The sequence below is a fragment of the Bos javanicus genome, chromosome 19, assembly GCF_032452875.1.
Source record: "Bos javanicus breed banteng chromosome 19, ARS-OSU_banteng_1.0, whole genome shotgun sequence".
NCBI lineage: Eukaryota > Metazoa > Chordata > Mammalia > Artiodactyla > Bovidae > Bos > Bos javanicus.
The window spans coordinates 64,741,491-64,764,750 of NC_083886.1; the positions used below are offsets into that span (position 1 = coordinate 64,741,491).

Below are 23,260 nucleotides of genomic sequence, written 5' to 3' on the forward strand. Positions count from 1 at the left end.
TTCCATGCTGAACAGGTACATCTTTTGTTAATACAAAATCAAAATTATTATAAAAAAGAAAAAACAAGCAAAACACAGTATGAAAACCCGTCTGCTCAAGCTAGCTGCTCACATCTGGGTATTTTCATCCTGCTTAAGCCTCATCTATCAAGGCTCCTAGCAATGAAGGAATTCACAGTAAACATCAAAACCTGCAAATGTGGTAAACATATTTTTCTTTGTCAAGGTATTTTCTTCAGTGTTGCAAGTTAGTCATCATTCGTGAATTGCATGCATCAAAATAAAGATGACCAAATGTTTTTGCAAAAGTAATTTTACTCTGAGAACCCAATGACAATTGAAAGCACTTATTCATACCCTCACAGCTAAACAGTAATAACAAATGTTAAGAGCTTGAAGGTATAAAGAACTAAATTCCAAAAATAAGAAATGTTTAAACAGATCAATGATTTTAAGTATAGTATTCAGTATTCAGCATTATTTACCAAAGTATGAAACTTTATAAAACCGTATAAAAACTCTGGCATGCTACTTCCCCCACACATTATGAATTCATTTGACTAGTTGAAGTATCACAAGTGTTAGCAGTAAAAATGGTGGAATAAGGAACACCATAAAAGCAATGAAAAAAACTGACAAAGACTGTCACAATCAACTTTCTTGGAATTCAGAAAATTAAAGCCGGGGAACACTTACTCAAGAAAAACCAGGAAAACTTAGTAAGAACAGCAAGATTTGTGGTACTTTAACTTACCCTAGTCCCATTCCCCTAGTAGCCTTAAAAATAAGACCCTCCATTTTCCAGCACCAGTATCAGAGCAGAAGGGCCTCACTGCCACAGAGCTGTAATTATTTATTTTGGCCTTTCTGGTACAAAACAACACCTGACTTCTCTTATCGACCCCAGAACTCAGCCAGCGCCGAAGGGGCCGTGTTGCAAGTACTGACAAGGCCAATGAGTTCGTTGCTGCTGCCTGAAGCGATGGGCAGCGACTGGATTGGCAACAGACTAGCCAGAAAGCTCTGGAGGAAAGGCCAAGGTGTAAGACATTTCAGGGAAGAAAGACCTTGACTAGCTCTGACCTATTCCTTCCTGGGAATCCAGAAGACCGCAGACATGCTGTGCACCCACTCAGGACAGGCCTGAAGAGTTCTCCCCTCTGGCTGAGCTAGAGCCTGGAGAGGCAGGAAGTGAAAGTTAAAGCAGACATGTGAACTGCCCAGCTCAGTGTGCAAAGTGCACGCACGCGCACACACACACACCTCTGCAAAACTGGACAATGTCTTCGGTCCTGAGCCTTTAAGGAGATCTCTTGGCAATGACTAGTCAATTACTCAGCCCTTCGAAGAAAAACATCAAGAGGCCACACACAACAATTACAGACTTTAAAAAATTACTTCAAAATTTAAAATTAAAAAATTAGTTCAGAAATGTCAATAGACAAATGACAACAAAATAAAAAAGCAAAAAGATGAGAAAAAGACAGTCCATGCAAACAATAACCAAAAGTGAGCTGGAGTGGCTTTACAAATGTCAGAAAAAAACACACTTGAAGACAGAAATTGTTAGGAGAGACAAAGGACATCATATAATGATGAAAGGTTAATCTATCAAGATGATATAACAACTATAAATATATAAAACCTAAAGACAGAACTCCAAAATAACATGATGAAGTATAAACTGACAGAATTAAAAGGAGAAATAGACAATTCAACAACAACAGCTAGAGACTCCAACATTCTCCTTTCAATAACAGATATAAGACCTGAACAACAGATCCAAGGGAAAGACAAACTGTGAACAACAATATAAACCAAAGAGACCTAACAAGTCCACAGAACCCTCCATCTGACAAGAGCAAAGCACACATTCTTCTCCAGTGCACCAGTGTTTCAGGCACATCAAACAAGTCTCAAAAATTTTTTCAATAATAGAATTATACAAAGTATGTTCTCCAACCACACGGTATGAAATCAGAAGAAATCAATAACAGCAGGAAATTTGGAAACAGAACCCAGCAATATCTGTTTTCTCTAATTTTGCCAAATATATACCTTAGACATTAAACTAGAAGTTCTGGCTAGGGCAATTAAGCAAGAAAAAGAAATAAAAGACATCTACGTTAGAAAGAAAGAACAAAATTATATTTGTAGATGACATTATCTTCTATATAAAAAAATCCAAATTACCCACCAAAAAAATCTATTAGAGCTAATGAAGAGCTCTGCAAGTCTGAAGATATACAATCAATACACAGTCAACTGTATTTCTAAACACTAGTAGTGAACAATCAAAAAAAACGGAAATTAAGAAAACATTTACAATAGCACAAAAATATACTTGGAATAAATTTAACAAAGGAAGTGTAAGAAATAATTGGAAAATTAAAAAACACCACTGAAAGAAATTTTCAAAGACATCTCATGTTCAGGTACCAGAAGACTTTATATTGTTAAGATGTCTATACTTCCCAAGTTAATCTACAAATTGAAAGCAATCCCTTTTAAAATCCCAGCTTGCTCTTTTTTGCAGAAACTGACAAACTACCCTAAGTTCAATATGGTAATTCAAAGAACCCAAAATAGCCAAAACTATCTTGAAACAGAAGAACAAAGTACAAAGGCTCACACTTCCAAACAGGAAACTCAGGACAAAGCCACAGATGGTATACAAGCCAGTGTGGTCAGCATAAGGACAGAGATCAATGAACAAAACTTAGGAGTCGAGCTGTAAACCCAAAGGTCTAGGATCAGTTGATGTTTGACAAGGTTGCTAAGATCATAAACTGGAAAAAGAACAGTCTTTTCAACAAATAGTGCAAAGAAAACTCAACAACCACACGTAAAATAATGAATTAAGACACCTACCTCACAAAATGCACAAAAATTATTTCAGAATGAATCAGAGAATTAAACGTAAGAACTAAAACTATAAAACTAGGAAAGGTAGATGTACATCTCTGTGACCTTGGAGTAGACAAACATTTCTTAGACATGACACCAGAAGCATGATGACAAAGGAAAAACAGGTGAATTGGACCTTATCTGAATTAAAGCCTTTGCTGCATCAAAGGATACTCTCAAGAGGGTGAAAAGACAGTCCACAAAATGGGAGGAAACACTGCAAATTATGTGATACTGCTACTGCTGCTGCTAAGTCGCTTCAGTCGTGTCCAACTCTGTGCGACCCCATAAACAGCAGCCCACCAGGCTCCCCCGTCCCTGGGATTCTCCAGGCAAGAACACTGGAGTGGGTTGCCATTTCCTTCTCCAATGCATGAAAGTGAAAAGTTAAAGTGAAATTGCTCAGTCATGTCCAACTTTTAGTGACCCCATGGACTGCAGCCTACCAGGGTCCTCTGTCCGTGGGATTTTCCAGGCAAGAGTACTGGAGTGGGGTGCCATTGCCTTCTCCGAATTATGTGATTAAGAACCTAGTAATTAAGATATACATAAAAATTCGTATGGCTCCACAACACAAAGACAATTGTCTTTCAAAGCAAAGGATCTGAATAGACATTTCTACAAAGAAGATGTACAAATGGCCAATACACGTATTAGAAGATGTTCAGCATCATTAGTTGTTAGGGAAATGCAAACCAAAATGAAATACTATTTCACACCCACTAGAAGGCTATAATTTTTTTTAAAAAAGGACAAATTAGAATATAAAATGATGCAAGACACTGTGGAAAACAGTTTGGCTGCCCCTCAAAAACAGAGTTACCATATGACCCAAGAATTACAGGTACAAGAGAACTGAAAATATACTTTCAAACAAAATTTGTTCATGAATGCACATAGATACATTATTCATAATAGCAAAAGAAAAAAAAAAAGAAACAACCCAAATGTTCATCAAATGATGAACAGATAAACAAATAGCAGTATATCCATGCAACAGAATATCACTCAGCCATGAAGAATTATGAGGTACCAGTACATGCTACAAAGTGGATGAGCTTCAGAAGCATGACGCTAAATGAAAGACAACACAGAAGACCATATGTATGACTCCATTTATACCAAAAGTCTCTACAGAGTCAGAAAACAGATTATGAGTTGTTGGGGACTGGAGGCAGAGAGGGTTGAGGAGTAATTGCTCCATGGCTACGGCGATTCTCTTAGGGTGACAAAAATGTTCTAAAATTAGATGGTGGTGGTTGCTGCATGATATTGTGCATATACGAAAATCCATTAAATTTTACTCTAAAATGGATACTTTCAAATGAATAAAATAGTGAATTGGAACAAATTACCTCCAAAACAGACAAATAAGATATATATAAATGTCCCTATGACACCTAACTTTTTAATCAGCATCTACAGCAGAAAACTTGCAAAATATGAATAAATTATTTCTAAAGCCTTTAGAAATCACTAAGGAACCACCAAAATGAAGTAAAGAAAATTTTTATATAAAAAGAATTTTCATATCTCAAAATTCTAAATGTTTACCCTGTGTTAAGACATCTGTGATTGACAATGATCACATGAACTTTACACATTCTTACTTCTAATAACTGAGCTTAAAAGGAATAGCTAGACAACATTTTTATAGTCCAAATAGTACCATTTTTGAAGTTTTATAATCTAGAATTACTATGATTTTTATATCAGTGAAGATCCATAAAGATGCTCTTTGGTAACATCAATATATTTTTTTAAAAATTCTGTTTACCTTAAAATGCTTAGTTTAGCATTGCCAATTCTACGCTAAACACTGCACATTCCGACGTCTGGGAGTCAGATGCTAACTGCCCCAGGCTAAGAAAGCGCCTCGGTGGGCGACGGGAGAGAGCACTGCTGAGAAGCCGCACTGGCCATGGGCGCTGATAAACAGACTCGTGATTGAGAAAGATAAAGTGAGTAAAAAGATGAGACGCTAAATTCCATTTCCCCAGATTAAATAGGACAAAGCTTCTTGAATGAATAGACTCAAGTGAGTCAGATGTTAAATATTCTAAAACAGTTACAACAAAATGCTCCGACAGGCTTCATGTTTTAACAATGACCCTTCTACAAGGTCTGAAATAGCACAGTAACAGGGGAAAATGAAAACGAATTCCAAGAACATGCAGGTAAATCAATGAAATTAGAACACTCCCTCATCTCACATACAAAAATATACTTAAGATAGTTTAAAGACCTAAATATAAGACATGACAACAAAAAACTTCCAGAAGAGAACACAGTCAACATTTTTGGACATAACGCATAGCAGTATTTTCTTACATCAGTCTCTCAAGGCAAAAGAAATAAAAGCAAAAATAAACAAATGGGACCTAATCAAACTTAAAAGCTTTTGCACAGCAAAGGAAATCATCAACAAAATGAAAAGATAACCTAAGGAATGGAAAAAATATTTGTAAATGATCTCACCATCAAAGGGTTAATTTCCAAAGCATACAAATAACTCATACAACTCAGTGGCAAGAAAGCAAACAACCCAATCAAAAAATGGGCAGGAGACCTAAACAGACATTTCTCCAAAGAGATACAGATGGCCAAAAAGCACATGAAAAGATGCTCAACATCGCTAATTATTAGAGAAATACAAATTAAACCCACAATAAGGTACCACCTCACACTAGTCAGACTGGCTATCATTAAAAAGTCTACAAATAGTAAATGCTAAAGAGGGTGTGGAGAAAGGGGCACCCTCCTGCACTGTTTGTGGAGTGCAAGGTGGAGCAGCAGCCACCGTGGAGAACAGTGTGGAGGCTCCTCAACAACTGAAACTGGAGCTACCACATGGTTTGGCCACTTCACGCCTGGGCACACATCTGGAAAAGACAAAAATTCTCATTTGAAAAGATACATGTGCCCCAGTGTTCATAGCAGCTCTGTTTAAAATAGCCAAACTCAGTGTCCATCAACAGGTAAATGGATAAAGAAAATGTGTGTGTGTGTATATATGGGCCTTCCTTATGGCTCAGAAAAGAATCTGCCCACAATGAGGAAGACCCAGGTTCGATTCCTGGCTTGGGAAGATCCCCTAGAGAAGGAAATGGCAAAACACTGCAGCACTCTTACCTGGGAAATCCCATGGACAGAGGAGCCTGGTGGGCTACAGTCTGCGGGGTCATAAAGAGTCAGATACAACTGAGCAACTAACACTAACACACACACACACAGTGGGAGATATGTATGTCTGTGTGTGTGTGTGTGTGTGTGTGTGTGTGTGTGTGTGTGTGTGTGTGTGTGTGTGTGTATAAAATAGAATACCATTCAGCTACAAAAAAAAATGAATTTTGCCATTTGCAGCAACATGGACGGACCTGGAGATTATCATACTAAGTGAAGTCAGACAAAGTATTATATGATACCATTTATATGTAGAATCTGTAAAATAACAGAAATGAACCTATATACAAAACAGAAACAGGCACACAGTCGTAGAAAACTTATGGCTATTAACTTACGGCTATCAAAAGGCGGGGAAGGGGGATAAACTGGGAGTACGGGATTAACTAATACAAACTGCTGTAAATTAAACAGATAAGCAACATAGATTTGCTGTGTAACACAGGGAATAGTATTCAGTATCTCATAATAACCCACAATGGAAAACAGATTAATAAATATACACATATGTATATATATAACTAAATCTCTTTGCTATACCCCTGAAACTAACACAATATTCTAAAGCGGCTATGCTTCAATAAAAAACAAATAAATCTTTAAAATGTAGCTGAAAAATAAGTTGCAAGAAAAGATTGTATTTACGTAAGATAATCTTTTAAGTTGCAAGAATTTAAGACTATTAAATTCAATAAGATCTGTCCACTATCATTATCAAACCAATAAATATTGATTTTTTCTCACAATCAACTCCTGCTGAAACGAGAAATGGAGAAGAAAGAAACGCACCTCTTCTAAGCTGGGGAGCGAAGAGGACGACACTGTCCGAGAGGACAGCGGCTGGAGCGGCTCCTGGCCAACAGCGGGCTGGTGGGTCTGCATTTGCACGAAAGGGTTCTGCGGGGGCCTGTGAGGCAATGGAGGTAGGCCGTAGGGGAAACTCGGCCCCATCAGGTGATTCTGCTGTAAGTTAGCAAAAGTCCAAGCTCCATCAGGCGCCAGGTATTTCAGAGGAGGGGTGAGGTGCTCAGATGGCAACGAGAAAGGAGAGCTAAACATTGGGGGCGGCAGGCGCTGTGGGAACGCCGGGCTGTTGGCCACTTCAAGGTCTCTGCTGCTGTCAGTGAAGTTTGGAAAGTGGGTGCTGTGGTCTGCGCCGGACGGGGGCGAGGGGGCTGCTGGTGGGCTCCTAGTCTGAATTTGTCTATATTGCAAAAGCCTTGATTGAGGTGGTGGCATTTCAGCTAGTTCCCGTGTTTCACTTTGCTCACGATTAGACAGTTCTCTGAGTAAGTCTTGAAACCTATGTAAGGATGATGAAATATGAGGAGAGCTTAGTCAACTACATGTGTAATTTTTACAAACAAAAGCACAGTAACTAGAACTAGCATTAATTCATCTCAAAAGTAAGCGTCAATGCTCACAGATGTTGAGCTGAAGACACTAAATATACCCAAGTATCTGATTTCTTTCTTCCCCTTGGCTTTAAAAGCAACTGTCCTTGTCTTTCCACGCGTTTGGTAGCTGGCAGTTACAGAAGGTCACCGTAACAGTGGATCTTACTCAGAAGGGATTAGGAAACGCTTCACTGCAGTCAAATGACACACCATAAAAACAAATTTAGAATGAGCACTGAATACTCAAACATCTGACTTAAAAGAGGGTAGAATTTTGTGCAAAAAATATATTGATAGTAAATTTATAATTTTTAACTTTTAACCTCTAATTTAATTCTGTTCTCTTTACATTCTTTGCATTATGACTGAATACGGAAAAAACACCCACAGTGATGGTACATGTCTCTTTCACAAGAGACTGCAAAGCCAGGGGCCACATAAATGCACGGTCCACAGTAGACCTTCCATGCCTAGGTTTTCACAAAAGTTACTTCTAAAAAGGTGTTCTGTATTTTACAGTCAATCAACAGAACTGTGTAGCAGCTGCCTAGAAGGCTGGCATCCAATTTCTTTGGGACAGTATTCCAGTATGAGGCTAAACGGACAACATTCAAGAGAGAAAACAGTAAGCAGGCCACATTTCAGGGGCCCTTTTCAGTCTGCTGAAATGAGTGTGAGTCAGTTGTTTCTGACCGTGAGTCAGTTGTTTCTGCTTCATCTTCGGCACTGCTGGGGAGTTTCCAGTCTGCTCTCACTGGGGGCTGATGCAATCCAACGGGCGGCTGGGGAAGGTGCTGGAGGTGCGGGTGAGGGTGGTGATGGTGCGGGTACGGGAGGCTGCCCTGACTGAGATAGGCGTGGTGCTCGCTCCACTGCTGTAGCCGCACATGCTGCTGCCTCAGGGTTTCCAGAGCCACACTCCCGTGCATACGATCTGTAAACATATATGTAACAAGTTTAAGTTTTCAGCATTTAGGGTTTCCAGTTAATTTCTTCAAGAATTTTTACAATCAGATATTCTCCACAGAGACATGGCTACCATGTGAGTTTGGAGAAAACAGGACTTCTAATTTTGCAGTAACTAAATCACGGTAATGATGGGGATTCCTCCTCACCTACAGCATGACGTAACCTGACACCAACTGTACGCTTAGTTCTGTGCAGCATTTGGAACTAGATTCTGATTATTACACTAAGTGATTTTTTGGCCAGCGTTATGTGAAGAAGTTACTCAATCCTGAGTCAAATGAATACTGTACAGCACATGTCTCTGAAGTAAACACTCTCAGACGCTGTCCCGTCCTGCAGTGACACGAGAACTCACCCAAAGCCTCCCCCATCGGCAGGCCCGGGGGGCTCTCGTCCGGGAAGCTGTTCAGAGGTGAAGGCAGGATGGGGCCGGGCTGTGCGAGGGCCCGCAGGGGACTGTGGCCCTCCTGCAGCACGGCTGGGGGCTGCTGCTCGGGAACCACAGCCTCTGCAGGCGGGGACTGTGGTCGGTGGGGAACCGCGTTATTGAAAAACGCGCTGCCGGGGCCAGCCGGGTAGGCAGGGGAGAGCTGAGGCGGCGGCGGGCCCAGCTGAGGGGCCACCTGACTGGGCTGGGCTGGCACGGGGCTCGGCTGTTCAGGCAAGTTACTCTGCTGCTGATTCAGCAAGGCGTGCTGCTGCGGAATTGGGAAGGGTGGTCTCGGGAGCTGGGGGAGGGGATGAAAATGACGACCGGGGATGGCATACTGGGCATGGGGGGCAGGGAGAGGAAGGTTTATGTGTCTTGGGGTGAGATTATCTTTGCGATGAAATTTGGGATGGGGATAAACAATGCCAGAACGTGATTCAGGACTTCTGTTCTGTGGGTTTGATTCCAAATCAATCTAAAAAAAATAGAGAAATATTTTTTAGCTGCAGAAGATCTAAGTCCTGTGGCTGCCCACCTCTCCTCCCCTCAGCACTTCTAAAGGACATGATCCATTCTTATCAGCAGGAGCCGGAGCACTGCGTGCCTAGTAAATCACTTTCTGACAATCAAGTAAGAGAATATGCTTTACACCAGGGAAGATGAAACTGAAAAAACAGCATATTAAATCTGAGTCATAAAGAGAGATACTATTATTTTATTAGCATATTGACTTTAAAAACATCATTTTTTTTTTTTTACACTTCCTTCCTTGGAAAGACAACCAATTATTTACTACTGATATAAATAATTGAAATGTGTTCTTTCTTTCTGATTTTATTGCTTTTATACATTTCTTCCCTCAAACATATCTACATTAACATAAAAAACTTGTCTCAACTTAACTTTGAAGTGAACAAAAAAATAAGTACTATATCATCTTTGAATAATCACTTCAGTTGTCAATTTTTGCCATCATTCCTTCAACAAACACTTATTGAGGGCGTACCAAGGACACTGTGCCTGGTGTGGGAGATTAAAGGCACAATAAGTCTGTATCTGTACCATCGAGAGTGCAGAGCGAGGGCTGGCAGACCATGGCCCCCAGGCCATTTCCAGTCCACTATATTTTTGTACAAAAAGTTTTACTGGAACACAGCCACACTCATTCGTTTACATGTTGTCTGTGTCTGTTTTCTCACAACGATGGCAGAGGTGAGTAGCTGCAACAGAAGCCATATGGCCCACAAAGTCTGAAAATTTACTATTTGGCCTCTTACAGAAAGTTTGCTAAAATCTGGCTCAGAGTCCAGTAAAGGACATCAACATGTAAACTTAAAATCAGAGGTGTTGTAAGATGATGTGACATGAGATCCCACAGCCTGAGAAAATCAAAGGTGACTTCACAGAGATGATGACACTTGAGCTGAATCTTTACAAGAGGTTGGAGTTTTGCAGTGAGGGAAAGACATACTAGATAAAGGTAACAGCTTACACACTGAGAGAGGAGAGAAGAGAAAAAGTACGGTGGATCTGAGGGGATGAGAAGTTTTGTGTACACAGAGCTACAACTAGGCTTGCATGCTAATTTCCTCCTCCTTGACATCAAATGAAACTACAACAGCCCAATTACACAAGACCCTGAATGATTCAATACTGAATATAAACATTTTTCTTTTAATCTCAAAAACTGTGGTAAGCTACTGAAAGTTTTTAAGCTACTGAGTGCTGTCTTCCTTCTGAAACACAAGAAGGGAAGTGACTGGAAGAGGAGACATTAGTTTTCATGGAAACTCCCTCTGAGGCTGGTGATGAAGAAGTAAGGGTGTCTGAGGACAAAAAGTGTCAAGTCCAAAGTTCTCAGCTAGCAGGGTGAAATCCTGAGGGTTTAATCTCTAAGGCGAGGTCATCTTCTGATCATGAGAATAATGGCAGAAGGTACCCAGTCACCAAAAGAGCTGCTGAGTAAACTGGGCAAAGGGAGCCTGGCACACGTAAGAGACACATGGAGGTGCCCCACGGGCGCCCCGATTAGGACACACGAATCTCCAGTAGCACTGATTCAACCATGATTTGACTTTTCCCTAACTGGTTCATGAGTACAGACGCAGATGAACAAACAGGTTAAGAGTTAAGGATGGACACAGCAGGCATGATGAGAGGGGACTTGAGAATGTTAAGTCTTCCTTCACTGTAACAGCTCTTCCCAATCTGAGATAATTTTTAATGACACAACTATAGCTATGTCTTCACTTACTACTTTATCATAAGAAGTCTCTAAATTTGAGTCTATCACTGAATAACATAATTTGAGAAAAGTACTCTGATAAAGAAAATAATGTAGCGAAGAAACAGCAGAGGGAGAGAGTGCAATGTGCCCTCATCAAACAACAAAACCTAAAAGGGGAGATAATTTTCTATAACACACCAGGATTCTAAGATGATCAATTAAATTAAATCCATGAGAACAATGCATTCACCAAAGGTAAATCACATACCTGTTTTGCTTCTGTAGGTTTTTTCTCTGGTGTTCGAATCTTATTAATTTCAGGTCCAGGATTATTTGTATCACTTTTACCTAAGGAAATATTTTAAAGCTGTTATACACTGTCTCCAGTAGATGTCACAAATTCCAATGACTATTCAATATTAGACAGAAAGTAGGATATTTTAAACATTTTTTCACCCATTATTGAGTATTACTACTTTGGTTTTGTTCTTAAAATTTTGGAGTTGCAATTTCTCAGCAAGAAAGAAAGTTTATAAATAAAGCAAATTTCTTTGACAAGGCAAAAACTCAGTAAGGGATAACCTTAAAACAAATAATCCAAAAGATAACTGCCCACTCTCTAGGAGTTTACAGCCTCATTTTTGTAGACTAGACTTAGAAAAGGCCTTGGTGTTCCTGCCTATGTATGGCTTAATACTTTGGCCACTTACAAATGCAATTAAGCAAAAATCCAAATAATCTGTCTATTTTATTTAGTAAAGCAATCTAAGATCCCCTGGAGGAAGGCATGCCAACCCACTCCAGTATTCCTGCCTGGAGAATCCCATGCACAGAGAAGCCTGGTGGGGTACAGTCCATGGGGTCGCAAAGAGCTGGAAATGACTGAAGCAACTTAGCACACATGCACGCAAAGGAACCTAAACTAAATAAAGATATTCTGAAAAGAATGCAGTTCTATTTTCAAAAGTAATAGATATCAAACTAAATATAAGTGGATGATAAATAATAAAGGAAGCATATTAAGGTTAAAAAAATCACAATTATAATAGACAAATAACGCTAGTTCATGCATGTGAAAGGCTTTTAATCTATAAGAACTACTGGATATTCTAAACCTCTTGAAAGAATCCTTAATTTGAGTTCTTCCTTGAAAACATTCTTTTAAGAATGCCACTGGAACTCTGTGCCAAAAATAGCCTTACTACTAAACCTCAGAAATGAAAACTACAACGCCCAAGATGAAAATACACCAGATGGAGTGAGCAGATTAGACATTGCAGAAGAAAAACAGTGAACCTGAAGGCATTAGCAGTAGAAACAATGCTTGATGAAACACAAAAAGAAAAAAGAATTTTTTAAAAAATGAAAAGGGCATTATCACAGTGGAAGTGATAAACAGATTCAAGGGATTAGACCTGACAGAGTGTTTGAAGAACTATGGACGGAGGTTCATGACATTGTACAGGGGGCAGGGATCAAGACCATCCCACATGAACTGTGGGAAAATTTTAGCTCAGTTCAGTCGCTCAATCGTGTCTGCTCTTTGCGACCCCATGAACCGCACACAGCACGCCAGGCCTCCTTGTCCATCACCGATTCCCAGAGTTTACCCAAACTCATGTCCATTGAGTCAGTGATGCCATCCAACCATCTCATCCTCTGTCATCCCCTTTTCCTCCTGCCTTCAATCTTTCCCAGCATCAGGGTCTTTTCAAATGAGTCAGCTCTTTGCATCAGGTGGCCAAAGTATTGGAGTTTCAGCTTCAACATCAGTCCTTCGAGAAGCCTAATAAATCTATGCCCCAACCAGTAATGCTGAAGAAGCTGAACGGTTCTATGAAGACTTATGAGACCTTCTAGAACTAAAACCCAAAAAAGATGTCCTTTTCATTATAGGTGATTGGAATGCAAAATTAGGAAGTCAAGAAATACCTGGAGTAACATGCAAATTTGGCCTTGGAGTACAGAATGAAGCAGGGCAAAGGTTAATAGAGTTTTGCCAAGAGAATGCACCGGTCATAGCAAATACCCTCTTCCAACAAACACAGGAGAAGACGTCATACATGGAATCACCAGATGGTCAACACCGAAATCAGATTGATTATATTCTTTGCAGCCAAGATGGAGAGGCTCTATACAGTCAGCAAAAGCAAGACTGGGAACTGACTGTGGCTCAGATCATGCACTCCTTATTGCCAAATTCAGGCTTAAATTGAAGAAAGCAGGGAAAACCACTAGACAATTCCAAATCAAATCCCTTATGATTATACAGTGGAAGTGATAAACAAATTCAAGGGATTAGATCTGACAGAGTGCTTGAAGAACTATGGATGGATGACATTGTACAGGACGCAGTGATCAAGACCATCCCCAATAAAAAGAAATGCAAAAAGGCAAAATGGTTGTTTAAGGAGGCCTTACAAATAGCTGAGAAAAGAAGAGACGAGAAAAGCAAAGAAGAAAAGGAAAGATATACCCATTTGAATGCAGTTTCTTTTTTTTTTATTTTATTTTTAAACTTTACAATATTGTATTAGTTTTGCCAAATATCAAAATGAATCCGCCACAGGTATACATGTGTTCCCCATCCTGAACCCTCCTCCTTCCTCCCTCCCCATACCATCCCTCTGGGTCGTCCCAGTTCACGAGCCCCAAGCATCCAGTATCGTGCATCGAACCTGGACTGGCGACTCGTTTCATACATGATATTATACATGTTTCAATGCCATTCTCCCAAATCTTATGCAAAGAAATAGAGGAAAACAATAGAATGGGGAAGACCAGAGATCTCTTCAAGAAAATCAGGGACATCAAGGGAACATTTCATGCAAAGATGGGCTCAATAAAGGACAAAAATGCTATGGACCTAACAGAAGCAGAAGATATTAAGATGAGGTGGCAAGAATACACAGAACTATACAAAAAAACCCAGATAATCACAATGGTGTGGTCACTCACCTAGAGCCAGACATCCTGGAATGTGAAGTCAAGTGGGCCTTAGGAAGCATCACTAAGAACAAAGCTAGTGGAGGTGATAGAATTCCAGTTGAGCGATTTCAAATCCTAAAAGATGATGCTGCAAAAGTGCTGTACTCAATATGCCAGCAAATTTGGAAAACTCAGCAGTGGCCACAGGACTGGAAAAGGTCAGTTTTCATTCCAATCCCAAAGAAAGGAATTGTCAAAGAATGCTCAAACTACCTCACAATTGCACTCATCTCACACACTAGCAAAGTAATGCTCAAAATTCTCCAAGCCAGGCTTCAACAGTATGTGAACCGTGAACTTCCAGATGTTCAAGCTGGATTTAGAAAAGGCAGAGAAACCAGAGATCAAATTGCCAACATCCGCTGGATCATCAAAAAACCAAGAGAGTTCCAGAAAAACATCGACTTCTGCTTTATTGACTATGCCAAAGCCTTTAACTGTGTGGATCACAACAAACTGTAGAAAATTCTTTAAGAGATGCGATTACCAGAGGACCTGACTTGCCTCCTTTGAAGTGTGTATGCAGGTCAAGAAGCAACAGAACTGGGCATGAAACAACGGACTGCTTCCAAATCAGGAAAGGAGTACATCAAGGCTGTATATTGTCATCCTGTTTATTTAACTTATATGCAGAATACATCATGAGAAATGCTGGACTGGATGAAGCACAAGCAGGAATCAAGATTGCTGGGAGAAATATCAATAATCTCAGATATGCAGATGACACTACCCTTATGGCAGAAGGCAAAGAAGAACTAAACAGCCTCTTGATGAAAGTGAAAGAGGAGAGTCAAAAAGTTGGCTTAAAACTCAACATTCAGAAAAGTAAGATCATGGCATCTGGTCCCATCACTTCATCGCAAATAGATGGGGAAACAATGGAAACAGTGACAGACTTTATTTTTTTTTGGGGGGGTGGCTCCAAAATCACTGCAGATGGTGATTGCAGCCATGAAATTAAGAGATGCTTGCTCCTTGGAAGAAAAGTTATGACCAACCTAGACAGCATAATAAAAAGCAGAGATATTATTTGCTAACAAAGGTCTGTCTAGTCAAAGTTATGGTTTTTCTTGTAGTCATGTATGGATGTGAAAGTTGGACTATAAAGAAAGCTGAGCACCAAAGAATTGATTCTTTGGAACTGTGGTGTTGGAGAAGACTCTTGAGAGCCCCCTGGACTGCAAGGAGCTCCAACCAGTCAATCCTAAAGGCGATCAGTCCTGGGTGTTCATTGGAAGGACTGATGCTGAAGCTGAAACTCCAATACTTTGGCCACCTCACACGAAGAGCTGACTCATTTGAAAAGACCCTGATACTGGGATTGACTGAAGGAGGGAGAAGAAGGGGATGACAGAGGATGAGATGGTTGGATGGCATCACCGACTCAATGGACATGAGTTGGAGTAAACTCTGGGAGTTGGTGATGGACAGGGAGGCCTGGCATGCTGCAGTCTATGGGGTCACAAAGAGTCAGATACGGCTGATTGACTGAACTGAACTGAACTGAACTGAATAAATGGGTAGCTGAAATTCCAGAAGAGAAAAAGAGGTGAGACAGAAACAAATTCTAACGAAACAGAAATCAAAGCTTTCCAAATTTGATGAAAACTGTAAACCCACATATCCAAGAAGCTCAACAAACCCCAAACCCAAGAAGCATGGATAAAACTACTCCAAGGAATATTATCCTAATCAAATTACTTAAAAACTAGTATAAAAAGAAACTCTTAAAAGTAGTTAGAGAAAAAAAGACATGTTATATACAGAAAAACAAAGATAAAGATGACATCAGATTTCTCACTGGAAACAATATAAGCAAGAAAAGGAAAAGATAAAAACTATCAACCAAGATTCTCTACCCTGGGAAAATCTTTCAAAAATGATAGTGAAATAAAAACATTTTCAGACATATAAATGCTGAAAGAATTCATCACCAACAGGCTTGAAGTACAAGGAGTGTTAAAAGAAGTACTTCAGGCAGAAGAAAACTTATTCAAATAGAAACATGAATATCAAGATTATCAGAAATACAACATGGAGATACAAAAGATTATTTCTCTTATTATTTAAAACACTTTAAAAAGATTCTTGGCTATTTCAATGAAAATAATAACAATGTTTGGGGCTTATAACATATGTAAAAGTAAAATGTATGAAAACAATACTTAAAGGCCAGAAGGGGAAAAACTGAAATATTGTAATGTTCTTTTGCTATACCTGAAGTGATAAAACATAAAACGGAAAGTAAACTGTGGTGAATTAAAGATGAATGCTATTAAGCTTAAAGCAAATACTAAAATAATAAAAAGAGCTAAAGCTAATGATCCAACAAAGGAGATAAAATGGAAACATAAAACATATGCAACTAATTCAAAAGAAGGCAGAATCAAAGGAAAAAGGGAACAAAACCAGACTGGACAAATTTAAGACAGATAGGAAGATGATAAAATAACTCTATCAATAATCACATCAAGTATAAATGTTCTAGATCTGCCAACTAAACAACAGAGATTGTCATATTAGATTTTTTGTAAACTAAAAGAAATACACTTTAAGTATAAAGACACAAACAGATTAAAAACAGAAGTTAAAACAAATACTGTGCTGCTGCTGCTGCTGCTGCTAAGTCACTTCAGTCGTGTCCGACTCTGTGTGACCCCATAGACGGCAGCCCACCAGGCTCCCCCATCCCTGGGATATTCCAGGCAAGAACACTGGAGTGGGTTGCCATTTCCTTCTCCAATGCGTGAAAGTGAAAAGTGAAAGTGAAGTCGCTCAGTCGTGTCCCACTGTTGAGACCCCATGGACGGCAGCCTACCAGGCTCCTCCGTCCATGGGATTTTCCAGGCAAGAGTACTGGAGTGGGGTGCCATTGCCTTCTCCGAAATACTGTGCTATCACTTGCCAAAAGAAAGCTGAAGTGTCTGCACTGATCTTCAGCAAAGTAGAGCACAGAGCAAAGAATATTATCAGAGATAAAGAACTCCATTCCATAATGAAAAATGAGTTAATTAATCAAGAGTTGTTGTTGTTCAGTCGCTAAGTCGTGTCTGACTCTTTGTGACCCCATGAACTGTGGCATGCCAGGCTTTCCTGTCCTTCACTATCTCCCTGAGTTTGCTCAAACTCATGTCCAAGAGTATACAATTCTAAATGTTTATGTACCTAACATCAGAAACTTCAAAAATCATCAAGAAAAAGTCAAAGGAAAAATAGATAAACACCAAAGGAAAAATATTTGGAGAATTCAACATTCCTCTCTCAATATTCATTTTTAACAGGTAGACAGAAAACCAGCAAAGACAAAGCGGCCTTAAGCAGCCTATGAAGCGCCCTGGCCTGCAGCACTGGAGCGCTCCACTCTTATCCAATGTGCACGGAGCACTGGAAAGACAGACCGCATCCTGAGCTGTGAAACACATCTCAATAAGCTCAAAAGGATTCAGGTCATGCAAAGTGTGTTACCTTATCACAACTGAATTAAAACTAGAAAGCAGTAAGAGAAAAATACTTAGAAAATCTCTAATAACTCACCTAAATTCACCTTTGTAAATAATCCATGGATCTAATTTTAAGAGAAATCAGAAAGTGTACTGGACTGAATGAAATAAAAATGTAACACTGGGATTCTGCAGGATGCACTACTGGGGAGATACCTGTATCAATCCAGGCCGTCACCTGAACAAAATACGTGCAAGATTTGTAGTTTGAACAAAAACCTTTTTTAAGGCACAAAGTAAGGATCTTAAAGAAGAGAGAGACACTCTGTTCATATATCAGAAAATTAAATATTAAGATGTCAGTTCTCCCCCAAAACTGACCCACAGATTCAACCAATTCTAATCAAAATCCCAGCAGGCTTTCCAGGAGAAACTGATAAGCTGATTCTAAAATGTAGGTGAAAATGCAAAGGACCTGGAATAGAGTCTTCTGAAAAAGAAGAATAAAGTTGGAGGACTCACACTACCTGATTTCAAGACTTTCATAAAGCTATAGCACTCAACAGGAGCATATTTGGCAAAAATAAGCACATGCCCAGCAGAAGACAACACAGCCTTCACACATGTGGTAAACTGACTTTAACAAAGGCACCAGGCGATTTTAACGGAGGAGAGGAGACTGCTCTCAAAAAATGGTGTTAGCTGTTTACAATAGCCAGGACATGGAAGCAACCTAGATGTCCATCAGCAGATGAATGGATAAGAAAGCTGTGGTACATATACACAATGGAGTATTACTCACTTATTAAAAAGAATGCATTTGAATCAGTTCTAATGAGGTGGATGAAACTGGAGCCTATTATACAGAGTGAAGTAAGCCAGAAAGAAAAACACCAGTACAGTATATTAAGGCATATATATGGCATTTAGAAAGGTGATAGCAATGACCCTATACGCAAGACAGCAAAAGAGACAGATGTAGAGAACAGACTGTTGGACTCTGTGGGAGAGGGCGAGGGTGGGATGATTTGAGAGAATAGCACTGAAGCACGTATATTACCATGTGTGAAACAGATCGCCAGTCCAGGTTTGATGCATGAGACAGGGTGCTCAGGGCTGGTGCACTGGGATGACCCTGAGGGATGGGATGGAGAGGGAGGTGGGAGGCGGGGTTCAGGATGGGGAACACATGTACACCCATGGCTGATTCATGTTAATGTATGGCAAAAACCACTACAATACTGTAAAGTAATTAGCCCCCAATTAAAATAAATTAATTTTTAAAAAATAAATAAAAACAAAAAAATGGTGTTAGAACGACTGAGCATACATATATGCAAAACAAAATGATCATAAAGAAAATTTTCAATTCTTACCTCATACCATATTTAAAAATTAACTCAAAGTAGACCCTAATAGCAGCTGAAACTATTAAACTTCTAGAAAAAAACACAGAAGGCAAAAATTTTCAGAAATAATGTCAAAAACATGGCACATAGAAGAAAAAAAAATGAATAAACTGGACTTCATCAAAAATGGAAACTTCTATTCTTTGAAAGATACTGTTAAGAAAATTAAAAGGCAAGAGACAACCTAGGAGAGAATATTTTCAAAACACACATCTAATTAAAGGTTTTTATCCAGAATGTATAAAGAACTCTTATAACTTAGTAAGCCAAGCCAATAAAGAAGTAGACAAAAGATATGAATAGACACTGCATCAAAGACGTACACATAACAAATACGCCCAACGAAGAGATACTCAACATCACTGCTCACCAGGAACGTGCAAAACAATTCAGCAATTGGATACTATCAGATATCCATGAGCAAGGGTAAAATTTAAAAAGCTGATGGCACTAAGAACTACGGAGAACTAAGGAGCAACCAGAAATCTCACACATCGTAGAAATTAAAAATGGTTTTGGTCACTTTAGAAAACAGTATGGCAGTTTGTTACAAAGTTAACAGAAGTGCCAACATAACAGTTCATCCTGGGTATTTACCCAAGAGAAATGAAAATATGTTTGACACATGTTCATGGCAGCTTTACTCATGACAGCCAAAACTCAGAAATAATTAAGGACAGATAAAAACAATTAATGGATAAAGACAGTACAGTTCATCCATACAAGGGACTACTAATCAACAGCAGAAAGGAACAAACAACTGATACAGACAACACAAATCAACCTCAAAAGTTTAAATTAAGCTAAGTGAGCGAGCCCAGACACGATGATTTAATGTACATGACAGACTAAAGACAAAAGTACAGGGACATAAGTCAGAGGAGCAGTTGCCCAGGGCTGGGGCTGGAGGAGGAGACTGACTGCAAAGGAATAAGAGGGTGTCTCTAGGGTAATGTAAAAACTCTGAATGTCGATACTGGTGGTGGTGAACACCTCTATATATGTGTCAAAACACGTCAAACTACATTTTAAAAGGCTGAATTTTACCATGTATAAATTATACCTCAATGAACTAGAGTTTAAAAAATATAGAGGGTAATTTTTCCTTATTTATAAATTCTAGTAGACAAGAGACTAGGATTTACAGAAGAAAAAACTACTGTAAATCAATTATTGCCAGAGTAGTCATTCATGTTTTCTACTAAGTCGCTTCAGTTGTGTCTCTGTGTGACCCCACAGACGGAAGCCCACCAAGCTCTCCCGTCCCTGGGATTCTCCAGGCAAGAATACTGGAGTGGATTGCCATTTCCTTCTCCATGCATGAAAGTGAAAAGTGCAAGTGAAGTCACTCAGTCATGTCCGACCCTCAGCGACCCCATGGACTTCAGCCTTCCAGGCTCCTCCATCCATGGGATTTTCCAGGCAATAGTACTGGAGTGGGGTGCCATTGCCTTCTCCGAGTCATTTATGTTTAGTATGCTATAAAAATATTTTGCATCAACAAAAATGTTTAACAGGAGAGGGCTTACTGTCTCAGTTTTAAATGATTATCATTTAAAATTATCTAAATACTTTTTTTTCAGAAAATGGATAATATTAATCGTAAGTGACAGGCTTCATGCAAATTATGTATATCTGTGCACATATCTGTGTCTTCTGGAGAGAGGACCCAGGGTTTTTATATTGGATTCCTTCTCAAAGAGGTCTTCTATGAACAAGCTAACAACCATCCTGCTAGAGGAACTTTACATGGTGATACCACTTGGCATGTCATCAACTCATGAGCATGAGAACAATGAAGCAGCTCACCGTTGCGACTTTGCTCATGTTGATCCTTCTCCTGATGCTGATTCTGTGGCTGCCCTATGCTGACAGGTGGGTGGTGCCCAAGGCCATAAGGAATAGGAGACCCACGTCCATGTGTCTGTAAGAGGTTCATGTTGTAGGCCATTGCTGCCTGGTGTGTAATGATTCGAGGATCAACCGCAAACCTGCCCTGGTATCCTGTCCATGGCACCTAGGTTATTACAAGAAACAAAATAATTGCTTTAAGGGCATTTTGGCAGTCAAACTGCTATAGTGCTATTAATTAGGAAAGAGCAAACACACAGAGATGTTAATTCTACCAAACTGAATAACTACAAAACGAATGCTGGTGGTAACAACTGGTAGAATGATGGTTGTATCTTAACTAGCTCTTTGAATCTTTAGTGTGGAAGGGAAAATTGATCATTTCCTGTATACACTAGGTTAGGAAGAAATCAAGGAGTTAAAATAGGTATTAACAATTATTTTTTGAGGCATCGAATCATTTTATAGACTTGAATCATTTTCCTTCAATATGAATGTACATATGTAACAGATTACCATGAAAATTGCCTTTTAAAGTCATAACTGTATAGATATATGGTTTAATAAACTTGAATAAAAGAACAGGGAAAAAATTTAAGAAAGAATTCAGTCTAAAGAGTCTCAACCCCAAAAAATATGTATTACTACTCTTTTATATGACTAACCAAATCATTTAAGGTTCATTTACTGTCAGCAAAATTCAAACAGGTCACTAATTTAACTAATGCTTCTGATTAATTAAACTACGAAACAGAAAATTTCTTTAGGTGTGTCTAAATATATAATTGCTGCATATTAACACAAAAGGAGTAAATATGATGACATCTGAGCTACCATCTCTATTATTTGAATCTAACTGTTAAATGCAGACTCTTAGAAATCTTATATAATAAAAGCCTCTGTGACCCAGCGAAATGAAATCTAGATCCTAAGCGACTTACTATTTAAAGCAGATGATGTATAATGTTGCCAGGCTGTCTGGGAAGAAATAACTCAGCTAAAATTCAAAGTCTATGGGGAGTCGACATAAATGAGATACTTCTTATTGACAGTTATCCTCCCTGGCTGCCGTGATTGTGAACTATCATGACCAATACGGCTGAAAAATGCCAGCAGCTATGCATTTTTGCATTTTGGGAGTGTGGACAGGGGTGTCCAAGATCCTTGACAGTGATCACCTCCATTTGAAATTATAGCACTTGTCTTAAATGAAAGAAATATTTTCTAGGCTAAAAATTCCTGAATTTGGAAATATTTGTTTAACAGTAAATTTTTCACTTACCAAAATATTCAAAAATCTTAAAGAAAATAAAAATGAGTTTTACATAAGTTGGAAACCCTCTAAAAATCTAGGCAGTCTTAGAAATGATTTAATAATGTTTTTAAGTACAGGCAGGATTTTGCAAGGAAGGCGTGGAATTCCTCAGATATGTTTAGATCCAAGGGAACTAGACTGCTCTGTGCCTTTCTGTCTCCTTCTTAGGGAGCGCTAGTAAATTATAGAAGAATGAAAAGGCAAAAGATAAAATAAAAACATCACTTTACAAAACAAGAGTCCAATTTACTAGCTCTGTTAACTTTTAGCCCAACTTTTCCCAGTAAAAATATTTAAAACAATACAAAGGCTTCTCAATCAAAACATCCAATCTACAGATTTCTTGACAGCCACTGACAATCCAGTAACAAACTGTAAGCAACAATTCACATTTTTGGGGCCATAAGAGCTGCTTTTAAAGAAGCTTACAGGCACTGAAAAGCTGAAAAGAGAGACTGGTAGAACACTATTTGGGGAGGAATTTAGTGAATCCTATTTTATCTCATTCGATAGAGAGTATCTTAAAAACAGCTACTTACAGGTACAGGCACCGACATAACGACATTCCCTCCATAGACAGCAGGTACATAAAGAATACTCGTCCCAGTGTGAGGATCGATTCTTTGAACAGGACTTGGAGATTTCCCCAAATTTGGGTGAGGTCCAAGAGGAGGTGGAGGAGTATACGCTCTGATAGGATTGCCAATAAGCACAGAGGGATTGGGCTGAACTGAAAAACAAATAGAAAAAGGACATAATAGCTCTACATACTGACATAGACAAAAATAATTAAAGTCATCCCACAGCAAAATACATTTCCTAGGTTTGCCATAAGGTATCTTATAATCAAAGAGTTATCAGTGTGGAAGAGTAAAGCATATTAAAAAAACATAATCATTTTACCACATTCACTGAAATTATTTGACTTGAGAGGTACAATGTATTTCTTTTATAAACTTTCTCACAAGGGAAGCCCAAGAATACTGGAGTGGATAGCCTATCCCTTCTCCAGAGGATCTTCCAGACCCAGGAATCCAACCGGGGTCTTCTGCATTGCAGGTGGATTCTTTACCAACTGATCTATCAGGGAAGCCCTTTTATAAACTAGCGTAATTTTAAATGTCTTGCAAGGAGCTGGAGACAT

General features: G+C 39.1%; 1 protein-coding gene across 12 annotated transcripts in view; it reads right to left on the reverse strand.

Moving 5' to 3' along the window:
* Nucleotides 1-23,260, reverse strand: part of HELZ (helicase with zinc finger) — a 147,046-nt gene that overhangs the window by 14,766 nt on the left and 109,020 nt on the right. For all 12 annotated transcript variants that reach the window (XM_061393073.1, XM_061393076.1, XM_061393069.1 and 9 more), the window contains 6 exons: nt 22,656-22,846; nt 20,760-20,967; nt 11,382-11,461; nt 8,812-9,361; nt 8,181-8,421; nt 6,880-7,393 (listed from right to left, as the gene is read on the reverse strand). In XM_061393073.1, the coding sequence (XP_061249057.1) occupies nt 6,880-7,393; nt 8,181-8,421; nt 8,812-9,361; nt 11,382-11,461; nt 20,760-20,967; nt 22,656-22,846 (1,784 nt within the window). The remainder of the gene's footprint in view (nt 1-6,879; nt 7,394-8,180; nt 8,422-8,811; nt 9,362-11,381; nt 11,462-20,759; nt 20,968-22,655; nt 22,847-23,260) is intronic.